General features: G+C 64.1%; 1 protein-coding gene across 1 annotated transcript; it reads right to left on the bottom strand.

Moving 5' to 3' along the window:
• Positions 1–41: 41 nt before the first annotated feature.
• On the bottom strand, positions 42–23,610 carry LOC139790667 (filamin-C-like; the record flags this gene model as incomplete). The annotated part of the gene is given in 31 exon segments (XM_071732536.1): positions 42–143; positions 146–178; positions 1,124–1,396; positions 2,788–2,923; positions 2,926–3,032; positions 4,300–4,360; positions 4,362–4,423; positions 5,736–5,891; positions 6,740–6,943; positions 8,059–8,220; positions 9,568–9,741; positions 11,276–11,330; positions 11,332–11,405; positions 12,357–12,497; positions 13,361–13,402; positions 13,405–13,447; positions 15,589–15,725; positions 15,728–15,835; positions 17,105–17,128; positions 18,029–18,088; positions 18,091–18,141; positions 18,144–18,216; positions 19,281–19,437; positions 19,993–20,116; positions 20,712–20,814; positions 20,816–20,880; positions 21,866–21,884; positions 22,261–22,358; positions 22,361–22,401; positions 23,447–23,496; positions 23,498–23,610. Coding segments are annotated over 31 exon segments (3,048 nt in total), but the record flags the coding sequence as incomplete, so codon positions are not given.
• Positions 23,611–24,904: the final 1,294 nt, after the last annotated feature.

Here is a 24,904-nt window from a genome sequence, read left to right as displayed (position 1 = left end):
TGGTCTGGGGGGTGCTGTGGGGGGTCTGGGGGGGCACCCACCGGGTTCCTGTACGAGGTAGGAGACCCCACAGGACCCGTCCTTGCGGTCCTCGAAGGCGATCTCAGCTTTGCTGGGACCCTCGACAGCGATGGAGAGACCCCGGCCCCCGCCTCCCGCGTCCAGATGCTGAACTCAGCTTTGGGGGGGGCACGGGGGTCACCGGGGGGCAGGGGAGGGGACACGACCCCCGCCAGAGCCCCCCCCAAAGCACCCATCACCCCCATCTCACGTGCACCCCATATCCCCCCACCCCAATCCCCCAATATCCCCCCCTCCTCCCCATCCCCCCCTCCTTCCTCCCCATCTCCCCCTTCCCAAATCCCCCCTCCCCAAATCCCCATCCCCTCCTTCCCATCCCTCCCATTCTCCAATCCCCCCCCATCTTCCCCCTCCCAAATCACCTCCCCCATCCCCCATCCCTCCCACCCCCCTGATCCCCAATCCCCCCCCACCCCCTCCTCATCCCATCTCCCTCCTCCTCCCCACTCCCCCCCGTCCCCCTCACCCCAAATCCCCCCTCCTCCCCATCCCCCTGCATCCTCAATGGCCCCCCCCATCCCCTCCCATTTCCCAATCCCCTCCCCATCCCCCCTCCCCAAATCCCCCCTCCTCCCCATCCCCCCATCCCCCCCAATCCCCTCCCAAAATCCCCGCTTCTCCCCATCCCCCCCCATTACCCCCATTTCCAATCCCCCCGCATCCCCCCCTCCTCCCATCCCCAATCCCCCCATCCCCCTTCCTGCCCAATCCCCCCACCCCCCCATCTCCCCCTCCCCAAATCCCCCCTCCTCCCCATCCCCCCTATCCCCCAGTCCCCCCCATCTCCCCCCATCCCCTCCCCATTTCCCAATCCCCCCCATCCCCTTCTTCCCCAATCCCCTCCCCAAATCCCCCCTCCCACCCCCTCCCCAATCCCCCCAATCCCCCCCATCCCTCCCCATCCCCATCCCATCCCCTCCCCCTCCTCCCCAATCCCCCCCATCCCCTCCCAATCCCCCCCATCCCCATTCCCACCATCCCCTCCCCATTTCCCAATCCCCCCCAATCCCCCCCACCTCCCCCTTCCCCAGCCCCCCCGTACCTGGTACCCCCGCCACCCCTCTCTGCAGTCCGGTGCCCCCCGCCCGCACTTTGTGGGCCCCCCCCTCTCCCAGGGGTCCCACGGTGAACTGGAAGGGGCTGCCGGGCACGTGCTGCCCGCGGTACTTGACGCTGACGATGTGCGGACCCATTTCCTGCGGGACGAACCGGACCCGGTACGACCCCCCCGACCCCCCCTCCAGCACCTCCGCCGCGAAACCCTCACCCGAGGGGCTCCGAACCTGAGCTGAGAGCTCCTGGGGGGCCGCCTCGCCTGGGGGGGGACACAGAGAGAGAGGGGGGGGGTAAAAGGGGGGACCCCCGAACCTCCCGAACCGGGAAACCCTCCCCCCCCCCCCCCAGGAATGGGGAAGTCCCAGAATGGGGGAGTCATGAAAGGGGAAACCAAGCACCCCCCCGGAATGGGAAACCCAAAAGGGGCACCCCCAAAAAGGGAAACCCTGGAATGGGAAACCCCAAAAGGGGCACCCCCAAAAAGGGAAACCCCAGAATGGGCACCCCCGGGATGGGAAACCCCAAAAGGGGCACCCCGGGAATGGGCACCCCCAAAAAGGGAAACCCCTGGAATGGGAAACCCCCAAAAGGGGCACCCCCCAAAAAGGGAAACCCAGAATGGGCACCCCTGGAATGGGCACCCCCCAGAATGGGGCAGTCCCAAAATGGGAAAGCCCAAGGGGGGGACCCCCAAAAAAGGGAACCCCCAAAAAGGGAAACTCCAGAATGGGCACCCCTGGAAGGGGAAGCCCCAAAAGGGACACCCCCAAAATGGGAAACCCCAGAACGGGACACCCCCCAAAAGGGGCACTCCAGCATCCCCAGAATGGGGGAATCCCAAAACGGGCACCACCCCCCCGTGCAAATCCCCCTCGATTCCCCCCCAACCTCTATGCACCCTCCCGTGCACCCCCCCACACCCCTCATGGCCCCCCGCACCCCCCATCCCCCTCCTGCACCCCCCTTGTCCCCCCCGCACCTCATTCACCCCTTTCCCCCCGCACCCCACGTGTCCCCCTCCCGCACCCCCCCGGACCCCTCCTGCACCCCCCCACACCCCATCGTCCACCCGCACCCCCCTGCACCCCCCCGCACCCTTCCTGTCCCCCTCCAGCACCCCCCAGACCCCCCGACCCCCTCCACCCCCCCGCACCATCCCACACCCCCCCCCCCGCACCCTTCTTGTCCCCATCCTGCACCCCCCATATCCCCCTCCCGCACCCCCCCCGGACCCCCTCTACAGCCCCCCCACCCCTCCACACCCATCCCGCACCTCCCCACCCCCCCTCCCGCACCCTTCCTGTCCCGCTCCCGCACCCCCCATGTACCCCCCGCACCCCCATTCACCCCTTTCCCGCCGGACCCCCCTTATAACCCCTCCACCCCCCCGCACCCATCCCGCACCTCCCCGCACCCTTCCTGTCCCCCTCCCGCACCCCTCCAGCCCCCCCCTCCAGTCCCCCCAGCCCTTCCCCCCCCCCCGCACCCTTCTTGTCCCCATCCTGCCCCCATCCCGCACCCCCCCGGACCCCCCCTACAGCCCCCCCACCCCTCCACACCCATCCCGCACCCCCCCGCACCCATCCCGCCCCCTCCCCCCCCGCCCCCTCCCCTCCCCTTCCCCCCCCCGCCCCCCCCCGCAGCACCCACCCTCCTGAGCTCGGGTGAGGGTCCCGAAGGCGCCGAGGCCCTCGCGGGGCAGGAAGGTCCCGAAGCCCCCCGGGAAGGGGTCCCCCCCCACGCGGGTGCTCTCCTCCACCCGCACCTCCCGCGTGGTTTCCCCCCCCCCCGCGTTTTGCTGATCTCGGTCCTCTCGGTGCGGGTGTAGGTGTGGCTGCTGCGCGTGACGCTGCGGGACAGCCGCTCCTGCGCTGTCACCGTCTGGAACCACGAGCCTGGGGACACCGCGGGGACAACGCGTGGGACACGGGGACACGGGGACACCGTGTGGGACAGGGGGACATGGGGACACCGTGTGGGGCAGGGGGACAATGCGTGGGACAGGGGGACAACGTGTGGGTGGGGACAATGTGTGGGACAGGGGGACAACGTGTGGGACAGGGGGACACGGGGACACCGTGTGGGACAGGGGGACAATGCGTGGGACATGGGGACACCAGGACAATGTGTGGGACACCAGGACATCGTGTGGGACACCGTGTGGGACACCGGGACACGGGGACACCGTGTGGGACAGGGGGACACTGCGTGGGACACGGGGACAATGTGTGGGACAGGGGGACACCAGGACAATGTGTGGGACACCTCATGAGACACCAGGACGTGTGGGACACGGGGACAATGTGTGGGACAGGGGGACACTGCGTGGGACAGGGGGACACTGTGTGGGACACCAGGACACGGGGACACGGGGACACCACGTGGGACAGGGGGACAGGGGGATATGGGACAGGGAGGGACATGGGGACACTGGGACACTGCGTGGGACACCAGAACACAGGGACAACGTGTGGGACACCAGGACACCGCGTGGGACACGGGGACAACGTGTGGGACAGGGGGAATGGCACAGGACAGAGGACACGGCGTGGGACACGGGACACGGTGGTGGCATCGGGGGTGGTGGCATTGGGGTGGAGTCATTGTTGGGGGGGGCGTTGGGGAGGTGGCTGAGAAGGGGGAGAAGGTTGGGAGAGTGAAGGAGGTTGAGGAGGAGGAGGAGGAGGAGGAGGAAGAGGAGAGGAAGGGGGAGAGGTTGGGCAGGAGAAGTGTGGTGATGGTGCTGGTAGTGATGGTGGTAGTGATGGTGATAATGGTGGTGATGGTGCTGGTGGTGGTGGTGGTGCTAATGGTGATGGTGGTGTTGGTGCTGCTGGTGTTGGTGTTGGTGTTGGTGGTGCTGTTGGTGCAGGTGCTGGTGTTGGTGTTGGTGTTGGTGCTGGTCTGGTTCTGGTCCTGGTGTTGGTGTTGGTGTGCTGTCTGGGTGTTGGTGTCTGGTTCTGGTGTTGGTGTTGTGCTGATGGTTCTGGTGTTGGTGTGTGCTGATGGTGCTGATGTGCTGGATTGGTGTTGGTGTTGCTGGTGTTGCTGGTGGTGGTGGTGGTGGTGGTGGTGTTAGTGCTGGTGTTAGTGCTGGTTCTGGGTGTTGGTGCTGGTGGTTCTGGTGGTTGGTTCTGGTTCTGGTGCTGGTGGTGTCCGTACCTGGGATCTTGAGGCTGAGGTCACAGGTGCTGCCCACGGAGGCGATGGCCGGGGCCTGGGGGCCGCCGGGTGATGCTTTCCCGCAGCCGCCCCTCCCCTGTCACCTTCACGGTGAACGGGCTCCCTGGGGACACAGGGGACAACCCGCTCGTCCTGGCCACGGCCACGGCCACCACCTCATCCCAGCCATGGCCATCCCAAGGCCACCACCCCCTCCTGGCCATGGTCACGGTGACCATCACATCCCAACCATGACCATGGGTCACCACCTCATCCCAGCCATGGTCATGGCCACCACTTCATCCTGGCCATGGTCACCCCAAGGTCATCACCACCCCCTCCAGGTCATGGTCATGACCAAAGGCCACCATCCCATCCTGGCCATGACCCAAGGCCACCCCCCTCATCATGGCCATGGTCATGGTCACCACGTCATCCTGGCCAAGGTCATCCCAAGGTCATCATCACCCCCCTCCAGGTCATGGTCATGGTCACCATCTCATCCCTTCCATGACCAAGGCCACCCCCTCCGTGTCATGGCCATGGTGACCATCCCATCCCAGTCATGACCACGGCCACCATCCCCTCCTGGCCATTGGTCATGGTCATGGTCATGGTGACCATCTCGTCGCCAACCAATGACCATGGTCACCACCTCATCCCAGCCATGGTCATCCCAAGGCCACCATCCCATCCTGGCCATGACCAAGGCCACCCCCTCATCATGGCCATGGTCATGGTCGCCATCTCATCCCAGTCATGACCAAGGCCACCATCCCATCCAGGCCATGGTCATCCCAAGGCCACCACCCCCTCTTGGCCATGGCCATGGTCACCACCTCATCCCAGTCATGACCAATGCCACCATCCCCTCCTGGCTATGGTCATGGTCATGGTGACCATCTCGTCCCAACCCATGACCATGGTCACCACCTCATCCCGGCCATGGTCATGGTGACCATCTCATCCTGGCCATGGTCATACCCAAGGTCATCACCCCCCCTCCAGGTCATGGTCATGGTCACCATCTCATCCCTTCCATGACCAAGGCCACCCCCTCATCATGACCATTGGCCATGGTCATCACCTCATCATGGCCATGGTCATGGTGACCACCTCATCCCCAACCATGACCACAGCCACCATCCCCTCCAGGCCATGGTCATCCAAGGCCACCATCCCCTCCAGGTCATGGTCACGGTGACCATCTCATCCCAACCATGACCAAGGCCACCATCCCATCCTGGCCATGACCAAGGCCACCCCCTCATCATGGCCATGGCCATGGTCATCACCTCATCCCAGTCATGACCACGGCCACCATCCCATCCAGGCCATGGTCATCCCAAGGCCACCACCCCTTCCAGGCCATGGCCATGGTCACCATCCCATCCCAATGACCAGGGGACCCCCGAGGTCACCCCTGGTGGCCCCACCTGGGACGTGTTGTTTGTCAGCAAACTTGATGTTGATGATGTAGTTGCCGGGCTCGGTGGGGCAGTAGGTGACCTTGCAGGTCCCGTCCTCCACGTCCTCACAGTTGATGTCCACCTTGCTGGGGCCCTCGATGGACAGGCCCAGGCCACCATAGCCTGGGGACAACCACGGGGACACGCTCAGAGGTGGCCCCGGGGCTGCTGGTGCCATCCTGGCCATGGCCATGACCAAGGCCACCTCCCCGTCCAGGTCATGGTCACCATCTCGTCCCAGTCATGACCAAGGCCACCATCTCGTCCCAGCCATGGCCATCCCAAGGCCACCACCCCTCCAGCTCATGGTCATGGCCACCATCCCATCCCAGCCATGGCCATCCCAAGGCCACCACCCTTTCCTGGTCATGGTCATGGTGACCATCTCATCCCAATCATGACCAAGGCCACCATCTCATCCCGGCCATGGCCATCCCAAGGCCACCACCCCCTCCAGGTCATGATCACGGTCACCATCTTGTCTCAGTCATGACCAAGGCCACCATCTCATCCTGGCCATGGCCATGACCAAGGCCACCACCCCCTCATCATGGCCATGGTCATGGTCACCATCTCATCCCAGTCATGACCAAGGCCACCACCTCATCCTATCCATGGCCATCCTGAGGCCACCACCCCCTCCAGGTCATGGTCACCATCTTGTCCCAGTCATGACCATGGCCACCATCTCATCCTGGCCATGGCCATGACCAAGGCCACCATCCCATCCCAACCGTGGCCATCCCAAGGCTACCACCCCCTCATCATGGCCATGGCCATGGTCATGGCCACCATCTCATCCCGGCCATGGCCATCCCAAGGCCACCACCCCCTCCAGGTCATGGTCATGGTCACCATCTCATCCCAATCATGACCAAGGCCACCATCCCATCCCAACCATGGCCATCCCGAGGCCACCACCCCATCCCAAGGCCACCCCTTCCCTTTCCCCGTGCCCCCCCGTGTCTCACCAGCACTGCGCGTGTCCACGATGAACTCGGCCACCTGGAAGGTGTGTCCCTCCCCCAGGCCCTGTCCCCAGACCTTCACCCTGCTGGCGTCCCCGATCTCCGACTGTCCCACCAGGATCTTGAAGGGGCTGTTGGTCACGTGCTGCCCGCTCTTCTTCACGCTCACCACGTGCTCCCCGACCTCCTTGGGCGTGAAGGAGATGCCTGGGGGGACAACGACACCCTCGGTCACCTCCTACAGCCCCGGCCACCTCCACAGCCTCCTGGCCACCACCCCTCAGTCACCTCCGCCACCTCCTGGTCACCTCTACTGGTCCCTGCTCACCAACGTGATGGTCACCACCTCCATCCCTGGTCACCTCCACCACTCCCAGGTTGTCACCACCAGTCCCTGGTCACCCTCACCACCTCCTGGTCACCTCCACCATCCCTGGTCACCCAATGTCCCCTGTCCCCCCCCTGTCCTCCTAGTGTCCCCAGGTGTCCCCAGATGTCCCCAGACCAATGTGTCTGTTCGGGAGCTGTTTCAGCAGGCAGGGCTCCTTGGTGTCCCCATGTCCCTGGTGTCCCTGATGTCCCTGATGTCCCCAACGTCCCAATATCCCCAATATCCCCAATATCCCCAATGTCCCCAGTGTCCCCAGATGTCCCCAGAACAATGTGTCTGTTCGGGAGCCGTTTCAGCAGGCAGGGCTCCTCGGTGTCCCCAATGTCCCCCTGTCCCTGATGTCCCCAATGTCCCAATGTCCCCAATGTCCCCCCATGTTCCCAATATCCCCAGTGTCCCCAGTGTCCCCAGATGTCCCCAGAACAATGTGTCTGTTCGGGAGCCGTTTCAGCAGGCAGGGCTCCTCGGTGTCCCCCTGTCCCTGATGTCCCTGATGTCCCCAATGTCCCAATGTCCCCAATGTCCCCCATGTCCCCAATGTCCCCAATGTCCCCCCATGTCCCCAGTGTCCCCAGTGTCCCCAGTGTCCCCAGCTGTCCCCAGACCGATGTGTCTGTTCAGGAGCCGTTTCAGCAGGCAGGGCTCCTCGCTGTCCCCCTGTCCCTGATGTCCCTGCTGTCCCTGATGTCCCCAATGTCCCCAGTGTCCCCAATGTCCCCAATGTCCCCTGTCCCCCCAGCTGTCCCCAGACCAATGTGTCTGTTTGGGAGCCGTTTCAGCAGGCAGGGCGCCTCGGTGTCCCCCTGTCCCTGATGTCCCTGATGTCCCTGATGTCCCCAATGTCCCAATGTCCCCAATGTCCCCAGTGTCCCCAGTGTCCCCAATGTCCCCAGTGTCCCCAATGTCCCCATGTCCCCAGCTGTCCCCAGACCGATGTGTCTGTTGGGGAGCCGTTTCAGCAGGCAGGGCTCCTCGGTGCCCGAGGGGGCGGTGATGCTGGCAGCCAGGAGGCTGAGGTCGCTCTCGGTGATCTTCAGGGAGACGTCGGTGGAGGTTCCCACGTTCAGCTGGGAGGTCCTCATCGAGTCGTCCCCTGTGGAGGGGACATTGGGATGGGGGGGGGTCCCGGGGACGCGGGAGGACGTCCCCAACGGACCCACGGAGGCCCCGGGGTGCTGGGGTGGGGTCCCCGAAGCCCCAGAAGGTCCCCATGGACACGGGATGGGGTCTCCAGACCACCCAAGGGTCCCCGTGACCTCCCAGATGTCCCCATGGCCACCCAAGGGTCCCCATGGCCCCCCTGATGTCCTCACAACCCCCTGGCTGTCCCCATGACCCTCTGGGTGTCCCCATGACCCCCCAGATGCCCCCATAACCCCCCAGCTGTCCCCAGGCCCTGCTGTCCCCATGACCCCCCTGATGTCCCCATGACCCCCCAGAAGTTCCCATGACCCCCTGCTGTCCCCACGCCCCCCCCAGCTGTCCCCACAACCCCTTGGCTGTCCCCATGACCCCTTGGCTGTCCCCACAACCCCCCTGATGTCCCCACGACCCCCTGGATGTCCCCACGACCCCCTGGGTGTTCCCCACAACCCCCCAGCTGTCCCCAGGCCCCCCGGGCTGTCCCCAGGCCCTGCTGTCCTCAAGACCCCCCAGCTGTCCCCACAACCCCTTGGCTGCCCCCACGACCCCCCTGATGTCCCCACGCCCCCTGGGATGTCCCCAGGCCCTGCTGTCCCCATGACCCCCCTGATGTCCCCATGCCCCCCCAGCTGTCCCCACAACCCCTTGGCTGTCCCCATGACCCCCTGTGTGTCCCCACGACCCCTGGGCTGTCCCCACGACCCCCTGGATGTCCCCACGACCCTCTGGGTGTCCCCACAACCCCTCAGCTGTCCCCACGACCCCCTGGATGTCCCCACGACCCTCTGGGTGTCCCCACAACCTCTCAGCTGTCCCCACGACCCCCTGGATGTCCCCATGACCCCCTGTGTGTCCCCACGACCCCCGGGCTGTCCCCACAACCCCCTGGATGTCCCCAGGCCCCTGCTGTCCCCATGACCCCCCTGATGTCCCCATGACCCCCCAGCTGTCCCCACAACCCCTTGGCTGTCCCCATGATCCCCTGTGTGTCCCCACGACCCCCGGGCTGTCCCCACGACCCCCTGGATGTCCCCAGGCCCTGCTGTCCCCATGACCCCCCTGATGTCCCCACGACCCCCCAGCTGTCCCCACAACCCCTTGGCTGTCCCCAGACCCCCCTGGATGTCCCCAGCCCCCCAGCTGTCCCCAGGCCCTGCTGTCTCCATGACCCCCCTGATGTCCCCATCACCTCCCAAAGATCCCCATGACCCCCCAGCTGTCCCCACAACCCCCCAGCTGTCCCCAGCCCCCCCAGCTGTCCCCAGGCCGTGGTGTCCCCAGGAGGCCCCTCACCCACCGGTGACCTTGGCACTGAAGGGGCTGCCCGGGATGTGCTTCTCGTCGAAGCGGACGCTGACGCTGTAGTCGCCGGGGGCCGTGGGGAGGTAGGACACGGTGCAGGTCCCGTCCTTGTTGTCCTGGCAGCTGATCTCAGCCTTGGAGGGACCTTCCACAGCCAGCGAGAGACCTCCTGGACACCAACACCGGCACCTCAGCCACCGCCGGGACCCAAAACTGCTCCCCGGGCCCTGACGGGTGGGACCAGAGCCCCCCAGAACCTCCTGGAGTCATCAGGAACCATTGGGGTTCTCCAAGTTCTCCCCAACCTGTGTTGGATGGGACCAAGTGGTCTCCAGACCCCTTCCAGAACCTCCTGGAGTCATCAGGAACCATTGGGGTTCTCCAACTTCTCCCCAACCTGTGCTGGATGGGACCAAGTGGCCTCCAAAGCCCCCCCAGGGCCTCCTGGAGTCATCAGGAACCATTGGGGTTCTCAAACTTTGCTGGATGGGACCAAGTGGTCTCCAAAGCTCTCTCAGAACCTCCTGGAGTCATCAGGAACCATTGGGGTTCCCACAACCTTCTCCCCAACCTGTGTTGGATGGGACCAAGTGGTCTCCAGACCCCTTCCAGAACCTCCTGGTGTTATCAGGAACCATTGGGGTTCCCAACCTTCTCCCCAACCCCTGTTGGGTGGGTCCAGAGCCTCCCTGAACCTCCTGGAGTCATCAGGAACCATTGGGGTTCTCAAACTTTGCTGGATGGGACCAAGTGGTCTCCAAAGCCTTTCAAGAACCTCTTGTTGTCCCCAAGGAACCATTGAGGTTCTTCCAGCTTCTTCTCAACCTTGCTGGATGGGACCAAGTGGTCTCCAAACCCCTCTTGGTGTCCCTCAGGAACCTTTGGGGTTCTCCAACTCCCTCCCAACCATTTCTGGCTGGGCCCAGGTGCTCTCCAAACCCCTTCAAGAACTTCCTGGTGCTCCTCAGGAACCATTGAGGTTCTCCAACTTCTCCCCAACCCTTCCTGGATGGGACCAAGTTGTCTCCAAAGCCCTCCCAGGACCTCCTGGTGTCCCTCAAGACCTGTTGAAGTTCTCCAACTTCCTCCCAACCTTGCTGGATGGGACCAAGTGGTCTCCAAACCCCTCCTGGTGTCCCTCAGGAACCTTTGGGGTTCTCCACCTTATCTCCAACCCATGTCGGGTGGGACCAAGTGGTCTCCAAACCCCTTCAAGAACTTCTTGGGTCCCTCCAGAACCCTTGAAGTTCTCCACCTTATCTCCAACCTGTGTTGGGTGGGACCAAGGGGTCTCCAGACCCCTCCCAGAACCTCCTGGTGTCCCTCAGGAAACCATTGAGGTTCTCCACCTTCTTCTCAACCTTGCTGGATGGGACCAAGTGGTCTCCAAACCCCTTCAAGAACTTCCTGGTGCTCCTCAGGAACCCTTGAGGTTCCCAACCTTCTTCCCAACCCATTTTGGATGGGTCCAAATGGTCTCCAAAGCCCTCCCAGAACCTCTTATTGTCCCTCAGGAACCCTTGAGGTTCTCCAACTTCTCCCCAACCCTTGCTGGATGGGACCAAGTGGTCTCCAAACCCCTCTTGGTGTCCCTCAGGAACGCTTGAGGTTCTCCAACTCCCTCCCAACCATTTCTGGCTGGGCCCAGGTGGTCTCCAAAGCCCTCCCAGGACCTCCTGGTGTCCCCCCGGGTCCCCCCTCACCCTCCCCGGCGTCCTTGGTGACGATGGTGAAGGTGCAGGGTTTGTTGACCACACCCGTGGCTGAGGCCGGGGCCGTAGGCGCTGACGTGTCGGGCGTCGATGGCGTCGACGTAGAACTGGAGGGGACTCCCTGGGGACACCGGGGGACAGGGACAGCAGTCAGGGACCCGCGGGGACACCGCCACGGGGCCTCCACCACGGAGAGGTGGCACCTGCCGTGGGGAGGTGACATCGGCCATGGGAGGTGACATTGGCCAAGGGGAGGTGACATTGGCCATGGGGAGGTGACATTGGCCATGGGGAGGTGACATCAACCAGGACAAGGTGGCGTCAGCCATGGGAGGTGGCATTGGCCAAGGGGAGGTGTGACATCAACCAATGGGGAGGTGACATTGGCCACGGGGAGGTGACATTGGCCACATGGAGGTATCAGCAGTCCCAGGAGGTATCCCCTGTCCCCTGTCCCTGTCCCCCCTGCATCCCCCTGTCCCTGTCCCCTCTCCCATCCCCCTGTGTCTCCTGTCCCCCGTCCCTGTCCCCTGTCCCAGTCCCTCTCCCCCTGTCCCTCTCCCCTCTCCCCTGTCCCTGCCTGTCCCCTGTGTCCCCATGTCCCCTGTCCCTGTCCCTGTTCCCTCTTCCCTCTCCCTCTCTCCCTCTCCCTTCTCCCTCTCCCCTCTCTCCTCTCTCCTGTCCCCTCTCCCCTCTCTCCTCTCCCTCTCCCCTCTCCCTCTCCCCTGTCCCAGTCCCTCTCCCCCTGTCCCTCTCCCCTCTCCCCTGTCCCTGCCTGTCCCCGTGTCCCTGTGTCCCATGTCCTCTGTCCCTGTCCCTGTCCCTGTTCCCTCTCCCCTGTCCCTCTCCCCTCTCCCCTTTCCCCTCTCCCCTCTCTCCTCTCTCCTCTCTCCTGTCCCCCTGTTCCTCTCCTTCCCCCTGTTCCTCTCCCCTGTCCCTCTCCCTTCTCCCTCTCCCCTCTCCCTCTCCCCTGTTCCCTCTCCCTCTCCCCTCTCCCCTGTCCCTCTCCCTCTCCCTCTCCCTCCCCTGTCCCCCTGTCCCTCCCCTGTCCCCTGTCCCCTGTCCCCCTCACCAGGGATGTGGTTTCCCTCGTATCTCACGTCCATCTCGTGGAGCCCCTTCTCTGTGGGCCCGTAGGTCACCGTCACCGTCCCGTCCTTGTTGTCACTGATCTTGGGCCGCGCCGTCTTCCCCGAGGGCATCCGCACCTCCCCTGGGGACACCGCGTCACACGGGGGGCTCTGACACCCCAAACCCCCTCCCTGAACCCCCCAAAACCTCCCTGAACCCCCCCAAGCCCCTCAAAACCCCCCCAAGCCCCTCAGAAACCCCCAAACCCCCCCTGAACCCCCCCAAACCCCCATGAACCCCCCAAACCTCCCTGAACCCCCCCAAGCCCCTCAGACCCCCTAAACCCCCCCCAAACCCCTCCTGAACCCCCCCAAACCCCCCTGAGCCCCCCAAAACCCCCCTGAGCCCCCCAGAATCCCCCCAAAACCCTCCTGAACCCCCCCAAACACCCCTTGAGCCTCCCCAAACCCCCCTGAACCCCCTCTGAACCCCCCAAACCCCCCCAAACGCCCTGAACGCCCCCTAAAACCCCCCCAAACCCCTCCTGAACCCCCCCAAACCCCCCTGAACCCCCCAAAACCCTCCCGAACCCCCCCAAGCCCCTCAGAACCCCCCAAACCCCCCCTGAACCCCCCCCCAAACCCCTCCTGAACCCCCCCAGGCCCCCCTGCCCCCCCCCAGAACCCCCCTGACCCCCCCCAAACCCCCTGATCCCCCCCAAACCCTCCCAAAACCCCCCTGAGCCCCCCAAAACCTCCTTCAGCCTCCCCAAACCCCCCTGAACCCCCTTCCAGACCCCCCCAGGCCCCCCCAAGCTCCCCCTGATCCTCCCCAAACCCCCCCAAAACCCCCTTAAGCCTCCCCAAACCTCCCTGACCCCCCCAAACCCCTCCTGAACCCCCCAAACCCCCCGGAACCCCCCCAAAACCCCCCTGAGCCCCTCAAAACCCCCTTGAGCCTCCCCAAACCCCCCTGAACCCCCCCCAGCCCCCCCGTGCCCCCTACCCGTGATCTCCCCGGTCTGGAGGGTGAAGGGGATGACGAGCTGAAGGGCCGCAGGGGCTCGGGGGGGCTCGGGGGCTCCTCGGTGGCCTGGGGGGGGGACACAGCAGAGCTCAGAGCCACGGACACCCCCCGAGGGACCCCAAACCCCAAACATCCCCACCCCACAGCGCCCGTGGGGTCAGCTGGGAGCACGGAGGTCACCGGGGGCTTCAGAACCCACGGGGGCCACGTGGGGTCATAAGAGTGGGACGACCGAGGGGTCCCAGCCCCACGGGGACCTTTGTGGGTCCCAGCCCCATGGGGCCCTTCATGGGGTCACAACAATGGGGACAACCAAAGGGTCACAGCCCCACGGGGACCTTTGTGGGGTCACAACACAATGGGGACAACCGAGGTGTCACAATTGTCACAACCCCATGGGACCTTCATGGGGTCACAACAGTGGGGACAACCAAGGGGTCACAGCCCCATGGGGACCTTTGTGGGGTCACAACACAATGGGGACAACCAAGGGGTCACAGCCCCACAGGGACCTTTGTGGGGTCACAACCCTAAGGGGCCCTTCATGGGGTCACAACAATGGGGACCTTTGTGGGGTCACAGCCCCACAGGGACCTTTGTGGGGTCACAACAAAATGGGGACAACCAAGGGGTCCCAACCCCATGGGGACCTTTTTGATGTCCCAGCCCCATGGGAACCTTTGTGGGGTCACAACAATGGGGACAACCCAGGTGTCCCAACCCCATGGGGACCTTTGTGGGGTCACAACCAAATGGGGACAACCGAGGGGTCCCAGCCCCATGGGGACCCTCGTGGCCCCAACTCTTCCTCATGGTCACCAAGTCTCCCAACCCCGTGCTGTCCCTCATGGTCCCAACCCCTTGGTGTCCCCCATGGAGTTGGGAGCCCACAGTGGAGCCCATCATGGCCCCAACCCCATGGCCCCAACCCCATGGAGGTCAACTCCTGCTCCCAACCCCATGAAGACCACCGTGGTCACCTGACCCCACACTGCCCACCACAGCCTCAACCCTTTGATGTCCACCATGATCCCAGCTCCATGGAGCTCCTCATGGCCTCAACCCCTTGACATCCACCATCATCTCCAAACTCCATGGGGCCCACCATGAGCTCCCAACCCTTAATGCCCATCGTGGCCCCAACCCCATGGAGCTCATCATGATCCCAACCCCTTGACATCCACCATGATCTCTGACCCCATGGAACCCACCATGGTCACCCAACCCTTGATGCCCACCATGGTCTCCTGACCCCATGAAGCTCACCATGAGCTCCCAACCCTTTGATGTCCACCATGGCCCCAGCCCCATGGAGCTCACCATGGTCTCCCAACCCTTGATGGCCACCATGAGCTCCTGACCCATGGAACCCACCATGGTCTCCCAACCCTTAATGCCCATCGTGGTCCCAACCCCATGGAGCTCAGCATGATCCCAACCACTTGACATCCACCATGATCTCTGACCCCATGGAACCCACCATGGTCCCAACCCCATGGAGCTCATCATGGTCCAAACCCCTTGACATCCACCATGATCTCCCAACTTCATGGGGCCCACCATGGTCTCCCAACCCTTGATGCCCACCATGGCCTCCCAACCCCATGGAGCTCCTCATGGCCTCAGCCCCTTGACATCCACCATGATCTCCCGACCCCATGGAACCCACCATGGTCTCCTGACCCCATGGATCTCACCATGATCCCAATCCCTTGATAGCCACCATGGTCTCTTGACCCCATGGAGCTCACCATGGTCACCCAACCCTTTGATGCCCACCATGGTCCCAACCCCATGGAGCTCATCATGGCCTCCATGATCTCCCAACCCCATGGAACCCACCATGATCTCCTGACCCCATGGAACCCACCATGGCCCCAACCCTTGACATCCACCATGATCTCCCAAACCCATGGAACCCACCATGAGCTCCCAACCCTTTGGTGTCCACCATGGTCCCAACCCCATGAAGCTCATCATGATCCCAACCCCTTGACATCCATCATGATCTCCCAAACCCATGGAACCCACCATGATCTCCTGACCCCATGGAGCTCATCATGGCCCCAACCTTGATGACCACCATGATCTCCCGACCCCATGGAACCCACCATGATCTCCTGACCCCCTGGAGCTCACATGATCCCAACCCTTGATGGCCACCATGATCTCCAACCTTGATGCCCCCCCAGCCCCCGGGGACGCACCAGGACGTGGAAGGGGCTGTTGGGGACGTGTTCCCCGCCGAAGCGGATGGTGATGACGTATTTCCCGGGCTCGGGGGCGGTGTAGTAGATGTCAAAGGTCCCGTCGTGGTTCTCCACCACGTCCACGTCCAGCTCGGCCCGTCGGGGGTGGACACCTTGCACGTGACCTTGCCCTGCCCCGCGGCCTTGGCGTCCACCGTGATCACCGTCTCCTCCCCGATCTGGATGGTGGGGCCCAAGCAGGCACCTGGGGGGGGTTCAGGGGTCACCGACGTGGGATGGGCGTGGCCGCCGGCGTGGGCGTGGTCACGTCACGGTCATGATCGCGGTCGTGGGCGTGGTCACCACCACTGCCCGCGGTCACCATCGTGGTCGTGGCACTGATTGCCACCACCGTGGTCCCGGTCAGTGTCGTGGGCATGGTCAATGCTGTGGTCACGACCACTTTTAGGGTCATGGTCACCACTGTGGTCACCATTGAGGTCACCATTGTGGTCAGTTGTGGTCTTGGGCACCATCATGGTCATGATCATGGTCATGGTTGAGGTCACCCACCACTGCCGTGGTCACCATCATGGTCGTGGCACATCCTGATCACCACCACCATGGTCCTGGTGAAGGTCAGGGTAGGGTCACCAGCACCAGTGTGGCAGGGGCGTGGTCCTGGTCAGTGTCATGGGCGTGGTCACTGTTGTGGTCACAACCACTTTTAGGATCATGGTCCCATCGTGGTCACCATTGAGGTCACCATTGTGGTCAGTCATGGTCATGGTCACGGTCATGGGTGTGGTCACCACCACTGCTGTGGTCACCATCGTGGTCGTGGCACATCCTGATCACCACCACCATGGTCCTGGTGAAGGTCAGGGTGGGGTCACCAGCACTGGTGTGGCACTGGTCATGGTCATTGTTGTGGTCATCACGTCATGGTCATGGTCTTGGTCACCATCATGGTCGCTGTTGTGGTCACCACCATCGTTAGGGTCATGGTCACCATCATGGTGACCACTGTGGTCATGGTCATGGTCAGTCATGGTCTTGGTCACCATCATGGTCATCGCTGTGGTCACCATCATCACCATGGTCACGGGCACCATCACGGTCACCATTGTGGTCATGCCCATGCCCAGGGTCACTGTCGTGGTCACCACTGTGATCACGGCCACCACCCTGATCCCTCCATCACACCCGTGGTGACAGTCAGGGTGGTGTCACCATCACTGTCCTGCTCACCACGGTCACGGTCACCACCATGGCCATGGTTGAGGTCACCACCACCACCACGGGCACGGCCACCATCGAGGTCACCACCGGCTCACGGTCACCCCGTAGGGACCCCACAGCCACCCCACAGCCACCCTGGTGTCCCCCTGGTGTCCCCCTGGTGTCCCCGTGGTGTCCCTGTGGTGTCCCCCTGGTGTCCCCGTGGTGTCCCCCTGGTGTCCCCGTGGTGTCCCCGTGGTGTCCCCCTGGTGTCCCCGTGGTGTCCCCATGGTGTCCCCACCCCATCACTCACCCAACCCGTGGCCCCCGATGGAGACTGCGGAGAGAGAGAGAGAGAGAGAGGGGAGATGGGGGGCAGTGGGGTGGGGAGGGAGGGCTATGGGGCAGGGGGATCTATGGGGCAGGTCTAGGGGGTCTATGGGGTCAGGGTCTATGGGTTGGGGCCAATGGGTTGGGGGTCTATGGGTCAGGATATGTGGGGAAGATCTGGGGGTCTATGGGGTCTGGGGGCCAGAGGGACCCAAGGGTCAGGATCTATGGGTTGGGGTCAATGGGTCGGGGGTCTGTGGGTCAGGATCTGTGGGTCAGGGGGATCTATGGGGCAGATCTATGGGTCAGGACCTGTGGGTGGGGGTCTGTGGGTCAGCTCTATGGGTCAGGATCTGTGGGTCAGGGTCTATGGGTCAGATTTATGGGTTGGGATCAATGGGTTGGGGTTGCTATGGGTCAGGATCTGTGGGCCAGATCTGTGGGTCAGGGGTCTCTATGGGTCAGATCTATAGGTCAGGGGGATCTATGGGTCAGGATCTATGGGTCAGCTCTATGGGTTGGGGTCTCTCTGGGTCAGATCTGTGGGTCAGGGCCTCTATAGGGCAGATCTATGGGTCAGGACCTGTGGGTGGGGGTCTGTGGGTCAGCTCTGTGGGTCAGGGTCTCTCTGGGTCAGATCTGTGGGTCAGGGGGATCTCTGGGTCAGATCTGTGGGTCAGGGGGATCTCTGGGTCAGATCTGTGGGTCAGGGGGATCTATGGGTCAGGATCTATGGTCAGCTCTATGGGTCAGGGTCTCTCTGGGTCAGCTCTATGGGTCAGGGGGTCTCTCTGGGTCAGGGGTCTCTATGGGTCAGGGGGATCTCTGGGTTGGGGTCTCTCTGGGTTGGGGTCTCTCTGGGTCAGGGTGTCTCTGGGTGAGGGTCAGTGGGTGTGTGGGTCCCCACCTGTGACCAGACACTTGCTGGCGTCCCCCGCGGGCTGAGCCGTGGGTCTGAAGGGGGATTTGGGATCTCGTCGCCCCCATAACGCACGGTGATGCCGTAGGGCCCGGCCAGCGCGGGACGTAGGACACGGTGTAGGTCCCGTCCCCGTGGTCCCCGATGGAGGCGGCCGTGGGGCGACCCTCGGGGTCCTGGGGACACCCCCCCTCAGCCAGAGACACTTGGGGGGCCCGACACACACCCCCACCCCACACATCCCATGGGGCCTGACCCACACCCCCACCCCACACCCCCCTATGGGGCCCAACACACCCCTATGGGGCCCAATCCACACCCCACCCCACACATCCCATGGGGCCTGACCCACACCCACACCCCTATGGGGTCTGATCCACACCCCCACCCCACACCCCCCTTTGGGACCCGACCCACACCCCCATGGGGCCCAATCCACACCCCCACCCCACATCCGTATGGGGCCCAACACACCCCTATGGGGCCTGACCCACACCCCCACCCCACATCCCTATGGGGCCTGACCCACACCCCCAACCCCACACATCCCATAGGTCCCACCCCACACCCCTATGGGGCCCGACCCCCACATTACATGGGGCCCACTCCACATCCCCCAACCCCACACCCCCTATGGGTCCCACCCCAGCCCCCATCCCATGGGTCAGCCCCACATCCCCAGGCCCCCAGATCTATGGGTCCCAGCCCCACACCGTGATGGTGACCCCAGCCCCCCAGCCCCATAGATCTATAGGTCAGCCCCACACCGTGATGGTGACCGCCAGCCCCCCAGCCCCATAGATCCATAGGTCAGCCCCACACCGTGATGGTGACCGCCAGCCCCATAGATCCATAGGTCAGCCCCACACCGTGATGGTGACCCCAGCCCCATAGATCCATAGGTCAGCCCCACACCGTGATGGTGACCCCAGCCCCATAGATCCATAGGTCAGCCCCACACCGTGATGGTGACCGCCAGCCCCATAGATCCATAGGTCAGCCCCACACCGTGATGGTGACCCCAGCCCCATAGATCCATAGGTCAGCCCCACACCGTGATGGTGACCCCAGCCCCATAGATCCATAGGTCAGCCCCACACCGTGATGGTGACCGCCAGCCCCATAGATCCATAGGTCAGCCCCACACCGTGATGGTGACCCCAGCCCCATAGATCCATAGGTCAGCCCCACACCGTGATGGTGACCCCAGCCCCATAGATCCATAGGTCAGCCCCCACACCGTGATGGTGACCGCCAGCCCCCCGGTCCCGGCCTCCCTGGCGTCGATGCTGAACTCCACAGGTCTCGTGGCCGTGATCCCGTTCGCCCCCAGCCCGGGGCCGCTCGCCCGAACTTTGCTGGCGTCGTGAGCTGGGATGGCCCGGAGCTTGAAGGGGCTGGGGAAAGGGGGGGAAAAAGGGTCAGGGGGGGAGTGGGGAGGAAAGGGGGGATATGGGGGGGAAAGGGGCAGGGGGGACAGGAGGGGATAGGGGGGATATGGGGGGACGGGGATATGGGGGGAAAGGGAGCGGGGGGGGTCACAGGGGGGACAGGGGGGGAAAAGGGTCAGGAGGGGCAGGGGGGGTGTGGGGGGATGTGGGGTCAGGGGGGAAAGGGGGCAGGGGGGTCACAGGGGGATAAGGGGTATGAGCGGGACAGGGGGAATAAGGGAGGAAAAAGGGGTCAGGGGGGGCATGGGGGACAAGGGGGAGGAAAAGGGTCAGGGGAGGAATGAGGGATGGGGAGGGGGAAAGGGGGCAGGGGGGGACAGGAGGGGAGAGGGGGGTCAGGGGAGGTCAGGGGGGGACATGGGAACAGGGGGGACATTGGGGTCAGGGTAGGACATGGGGGTCAGGGGGGGACACGTGGGGGTCAGGGGGGGACATGGGGGGGTCAGGGACACACAGGTGGGTCAGGGGTGCCCCCCCCCTCCCCCATGGGTGGTTCCCCACCTGCGGGGCACCTCCTGCCCCCCATAGGTGACCCCCAGGGTGTGGGGCCCATCGGTGGGGGGGGTGTAGGTGACTTTGTGGGTTCCGTCCCCGCAGTCCCGAACCTCAACTGGGATCAGGGCACCTGTGGGGCAGAGGGGGGAGTGGGCAGGAGAAGAGGGGGGGCAGGGAGCTGTGGGGTATGGGGTGTATGGGGCACAGAGCTATGGGGCACAGAGCTATGGGGCACAGAGCTATGGGGCAGGGAGCTATGGGGCACGGAGCTATGGGGCAGGAAAAGATGTGGGGCAGGGAATTATGGGGCATGGGATCTATGGGGCACAGGATTTTTGGGTCAGAGATCTATGGGGCAAGGAATCTATGGGGCATGGGATGTATGGGGCACAGAGCTATGGGGCAGGGAGCTATGGGGCAGGAAAAGATGTGGGGCAGGGAGCTGTGGGGTATGGGATCTATGGGGCACAGAGCTATGGGGTAAGGAATCTATGGGGCATGGGATGTATGGGGCAGGAGAAGATGTGGGGCAGGGAGCTATGGGGTATGGGATGTATGGGGCACAGAGCTATGGGGCATGGGATCTATGGGGCACAGGGTCTATGGATCAAGGATCTGTGGGTCAGGGATCTGTGGGTCAGCACATCCTCTGTGCCACGGGGTCCCCCCCGTGTCCCCCCCCATGTCCCCCCCGTGTCCCCCCCGTGTCCCCCCGTCCCACCTACCCGTGGGTCCCCTGAGCGTCACCTCCAGGGCCGCCCTCCCGGCCCCGCTGCAGTCGGCCGTGAAGCTCTGGGGCAGCCGCGCCCGAACCGTGGGGCCCAACCCCCGACCCCGAGAGCTTCACCTGCCCCGGCTCACAGAGCTCCTGCACGCACACCCGGAACGGGCTCCCTGCAGGGGAGGCAACGCGGTCACCACCGGCCACAGCGGGGCACTGCGGGGCCACCAGGGGCACCACGGGGTCACCAGGGGGCACCATGGCCGTGGGGGCAGTGTGGGGTCAATGGGGTCAAGAGGGTCGATGGGGTCAATGGGGTCAATGGGGTCAATGGGTTAAATGAGGTCAATGGGGTCAATGAGGCATCATGGCCATGGGGTCAATGGGGTCAATGAGGTCAATGGGTCAATGGGGTCAATGGGGCATCATGACCATGGGGTCAATGAGGTCAATGAGGTCAATGGGATCAATGAGGTCAATGGGGTCAATGGGGTCAATGAGGTCAATGGGGTCAATGAGGTCAATGAGGTCAATGGGGTCAATGAGGTCAAGAAGGTCAATGGGTTGAATGGGGCATCATGGCCATGGGGTCAATGGGGCCAATGGGGTCAATGGGGTCAATGGGGCATCATGGCCATGGGGTCAATGGGGTCAATGGGGTCAATGGGGTGAATGAGGCCACTGGGGTCAATGGGGTCAGTGGGGTCAATGAGGTCAATGGGGTGAATGGGGCATCATGGCCATGGGGTCAATGGGGTCAATGGGGTCAATGAGGTCAATGGGTCAGTGTGGGGTCAATGGGGCCACCATTGCTATGGAATTAGGGGTCAATGAGGTCACAGGGTCAATGGGGTCATGGTGTCACAATGGCCATGGGGTCAATGAGGTCAATGGGGTCAACGAGGTCAATGGGGTCAACGAGGTCAATGGGGTCATGGGTCACCATGGCCATGGGGTCAATGGAGTCAACGGAGTCAATTGGGTCAACGGGGTCCCCGTGCCCATGGGGTCACCTCCTCCCTGGGCCCCACGTGGGGCCCTGCTCAGCACCCTCTGGGGTCACCACCCCCACGGGGTGGCTGTGGGTGCCCCCCTCATCCCCTGAGCCCCCCCTGGGTGTCCCCCCAGAGCCCCTGTCCCCCATCCTGCCCCCCTCACTGGGAATGGGGTGTCCCCCCTGTCCCCTCACCAGGGATGGGGTGTCCCCCCTGCCCCCTGTCCCCTCACCAGATATGGGGTGTCCCCCTGTCCCCTCACCAGATATGGGGTGTCCCCCATGTCCCCCCTCACCGGGATGGGGTGTCCCCCGTGTCCCCCCTGTCCCCTCACCAGATATGGGGTGTCCCCCCTGCCCCCCTGCCCCCCTCACCAGGATGGGGTGTCCCCCCTGTCCCCCCTGTCCCCTCACCAGGGATGGGGTGTCCCCCCTGTCCCCTCACCAGATATGGGGTGTCCCCCCCTGTCCCCTCACCAGGGATGGGGTGTCCCCCCTGTCCCCTCACCAGGGATGGGGTGGGTCCCCCCTGGCCCCTCACCAGGGATGGGGTGTCCCCGAAGGTGATGTTGACGTCGTACTCCCCCGGGGTGAAGGGCACGTACTCCACGGAGCAGCTCCCGTCCTTGTTGTCCTTGCAGGACATCTTGGCCTCCGGGGACCCTCGATGGCCAGGCCCAGCCCCCCCGTGCCAGCACCCCTGGGGACACCAACGGGGGGGTCCTCAGAGTCTCTGGGGGTCCCTGGGAATCCCTGGGGGTCCCTGGGGGTCCCTGGGAGTCTTGGGGGATCCCGGGAGTCCCTGAGGGTCTTGGGGGATCTTGGGGGGTCTCAGAGGTCCCTGGAGATCTCAGGGGGTCCCTGGGGGTCTTTGGGGGTCTCAGAGGTCCCTGGATGTCCCGGGGGTCTCAGAGGTCCCTGGGATCTCAGGGGGTCCCTGGGGTCTCTGGGGTGTCTCGGGGATCCCAGGGGGTCCCTGGTGTCCCGGGGGGTCCCTAGGAGTCTTGGGGAGTCCCTGGGGGCCTCAGGGGTCCCTGGGAGTCTCAGAGGTCCCTGGGGGTCCCTGGCGGTCTCAGGGGTTCCAGGGGACCCTGGGGGGGTCCCTGGGGGTCTCAGAGGTCCCTGGGGATCTTGGGGAGTCTCGGGGAATCTCAGGGGTCTCTGGGGGTCCGGGGATCCCTGGGGGTCTCGGGGTCTTGGAAGTCTTGGGGATCCCAGGAGTCCCTGAGGGTTCTTGGGGGATCTTGGGGGGTCTCAGGGAATCCCTGGGGGTCTTGGGGGTCCCTGGGGGTCTCAGAGGTCCCTGGGGGTCTTTGGGGATCTCAGAGGTCCCGGGGTGTCCTGGGGGTCTCAGAGGTCCCTGGGGATCTCAGGGGGGTCCCTGGGGGTCCCGGGGACCCCTGGGGGTCTCAGAGGTCCCTGGGGATCTCAGGGGGTCTCTGGGGGTCCCGGGGACCCCTGGGGGTCTCAGAGGTCCCTGGGGGTCTTTGGGGGTCCCTGGAGGTCCCGGGTGTCCCGGGGGTCTCAGAGGTCCTGGGGGTCTCTGGGGGTCCCTGGGGTCCTGGGGATCCCAGGGGCTCTTGGGGTCTTGGAAGTCTTGGGGGATCCTGGGAGTCCCTGAGGGTCTTGGGGGATCTTGGGGGGTCTCAGAGGTCCCTGGGGATCTTGGGGGGTCTCGGGGGGTCTCAGGGGATCCCTGGGGATCTCGGGGGTCCTGGGGGTTTTTGGGGTCCCTGGGTGCCCACCTGGTCTCCACGGTGAAGCGGTTGCCCTTGGCCACCACCCCCCCCTCCAGGGCCGGGCCCGTGGGCTCTGACACGAGTGGGGTCACAGCCCTCGGTCACCCCCACCCGGAAGGGGCTCTTGGGACCCCCACGTCGTCGTAGGTCACCATCCACCCGATGGAGCCCTGGGGACAACCGACACGGGGGGTGAGGGACCCCAAAACCTTCATGGGCCTGGGGAACCGGGGGGGGGGGCTGGAGGGGATTGGGGGGAGAGAGGGGGTCTCGGGGGGGGTTGGGGGGGATTTCAGGGGTTTGGGAGTCCCTGGTTGGGACTTTTGGGGTCTCAGAGGGGTTGGGGGTCCCTGGATGGGGTTTTGGGGTCTCAGAGGGGCTTGGGGTCCCTGGTGGGGTTTGGGAGAGGATTTCAGGGGGTGTTGGGAGTCCCTGGTTGGGACTTTTGGGGTCTCAAAGGGGTTGGGGTCCCTGGATGGGGTTTAGGGAAGCTTGAGGGTCCCTATGCTTGGGGTTTTGGGGTCTCAGAGGGGTTGGGGGTCCCTGGTGGGGTTTGGAGGGTCTGAAGGGTGTTGGGGGTCTCGGGGGGGTTTGGGGAGGATTTCAGGGGTTTGGGAGTCCCTGGTTGGGACTTCTGGGGTCTCAGAGGGGCTTGGGGGTCCCTGGTGGGGATTTTGGGGTCTCAGAGGGGTTGGGGGTCCCTGGATGGATTTTGGGGAGGTTGAGGGTCCCTGCTTGGGGGTTTTGGGGTCTCAGAGGGGCTTGAGGGTCCCTGGATGGGGTTTTGGGGTCTCAGAGGGGCTTGGGGGTTCCTGCTTGGGTTTTTGGGGTCTCAGAGAGATTTGGGGCTCTCCTGATTGGGGTTCTGGGGATCTCAGAGGGTTTGGGGTCCCTGCTTGGGATTTTCGGGGATCTCAGGGTGTTTGTGTGTCCCCTGGTTGGGGTCTTTGGGTCAGAGGGGTTAGGGGGGTCCTGGTTGGGGTTTTTGGGGATCTCAAGGGGTTGGGGGGTTTGGGGCTCCCTGATTGGGGTTTTTGGGTATCTCAGAGGCTTTTGGGGGTCCCTGATTGGGGTTTTTGGGGATCTGAGGGTGTAGGGTGTCCCTGGTTGGGGTTTTTGGGGTCTCAGGAGGGTTTGGGGCTCTCTGATTGGGGTTTTGGGGTCTCAGAGGAGTTTGGGGGTTCCTACTTGGGGTTTTTGGGTCTCAGAGGGTTTTGGGGGTTCCTGCTTGGGGTTTTTTGGGGATCTCAGGGTGTTGGGTGTCCCTGGTTGGGGTTTTTGGGGTCTCAGGGGGGTTGGGGGTTCCTGATGGGGTTTTGGGGGTCTCAGAGAGTTTTGGGGCTCCCTGCTTGGGATTTTTTGGGATTCAGAGGGGATTGGGGGTTTTGGGGGGTCCCTGTGAGTGGATTTGGGGTTCCCCGTGCCCCTCACCCTTCCTCGTAGGGGTGTAGGTGACCCTGTAGG

This window comes from Heliangelus exortis, unplaced genomic scaffold (genome assembly GCF_036169615.1).
Source record: "Heliangelus exortis unplaced genomic scaffold, bHelExo1.hap1 Scaffold_123, whole genome shotgun sequence".
Lineage (NCBI taxonomy): Eukaryota > Metazoa > Chordata > Aves > Apodiformes > Trochilidae > Heliangelus > Heliangelus exortis.
The sequence above is the reverse complement of the archived record's forward strand: the minus strand, read 5'-3'. Positions and strand labels throughout refer to the sequence as shown.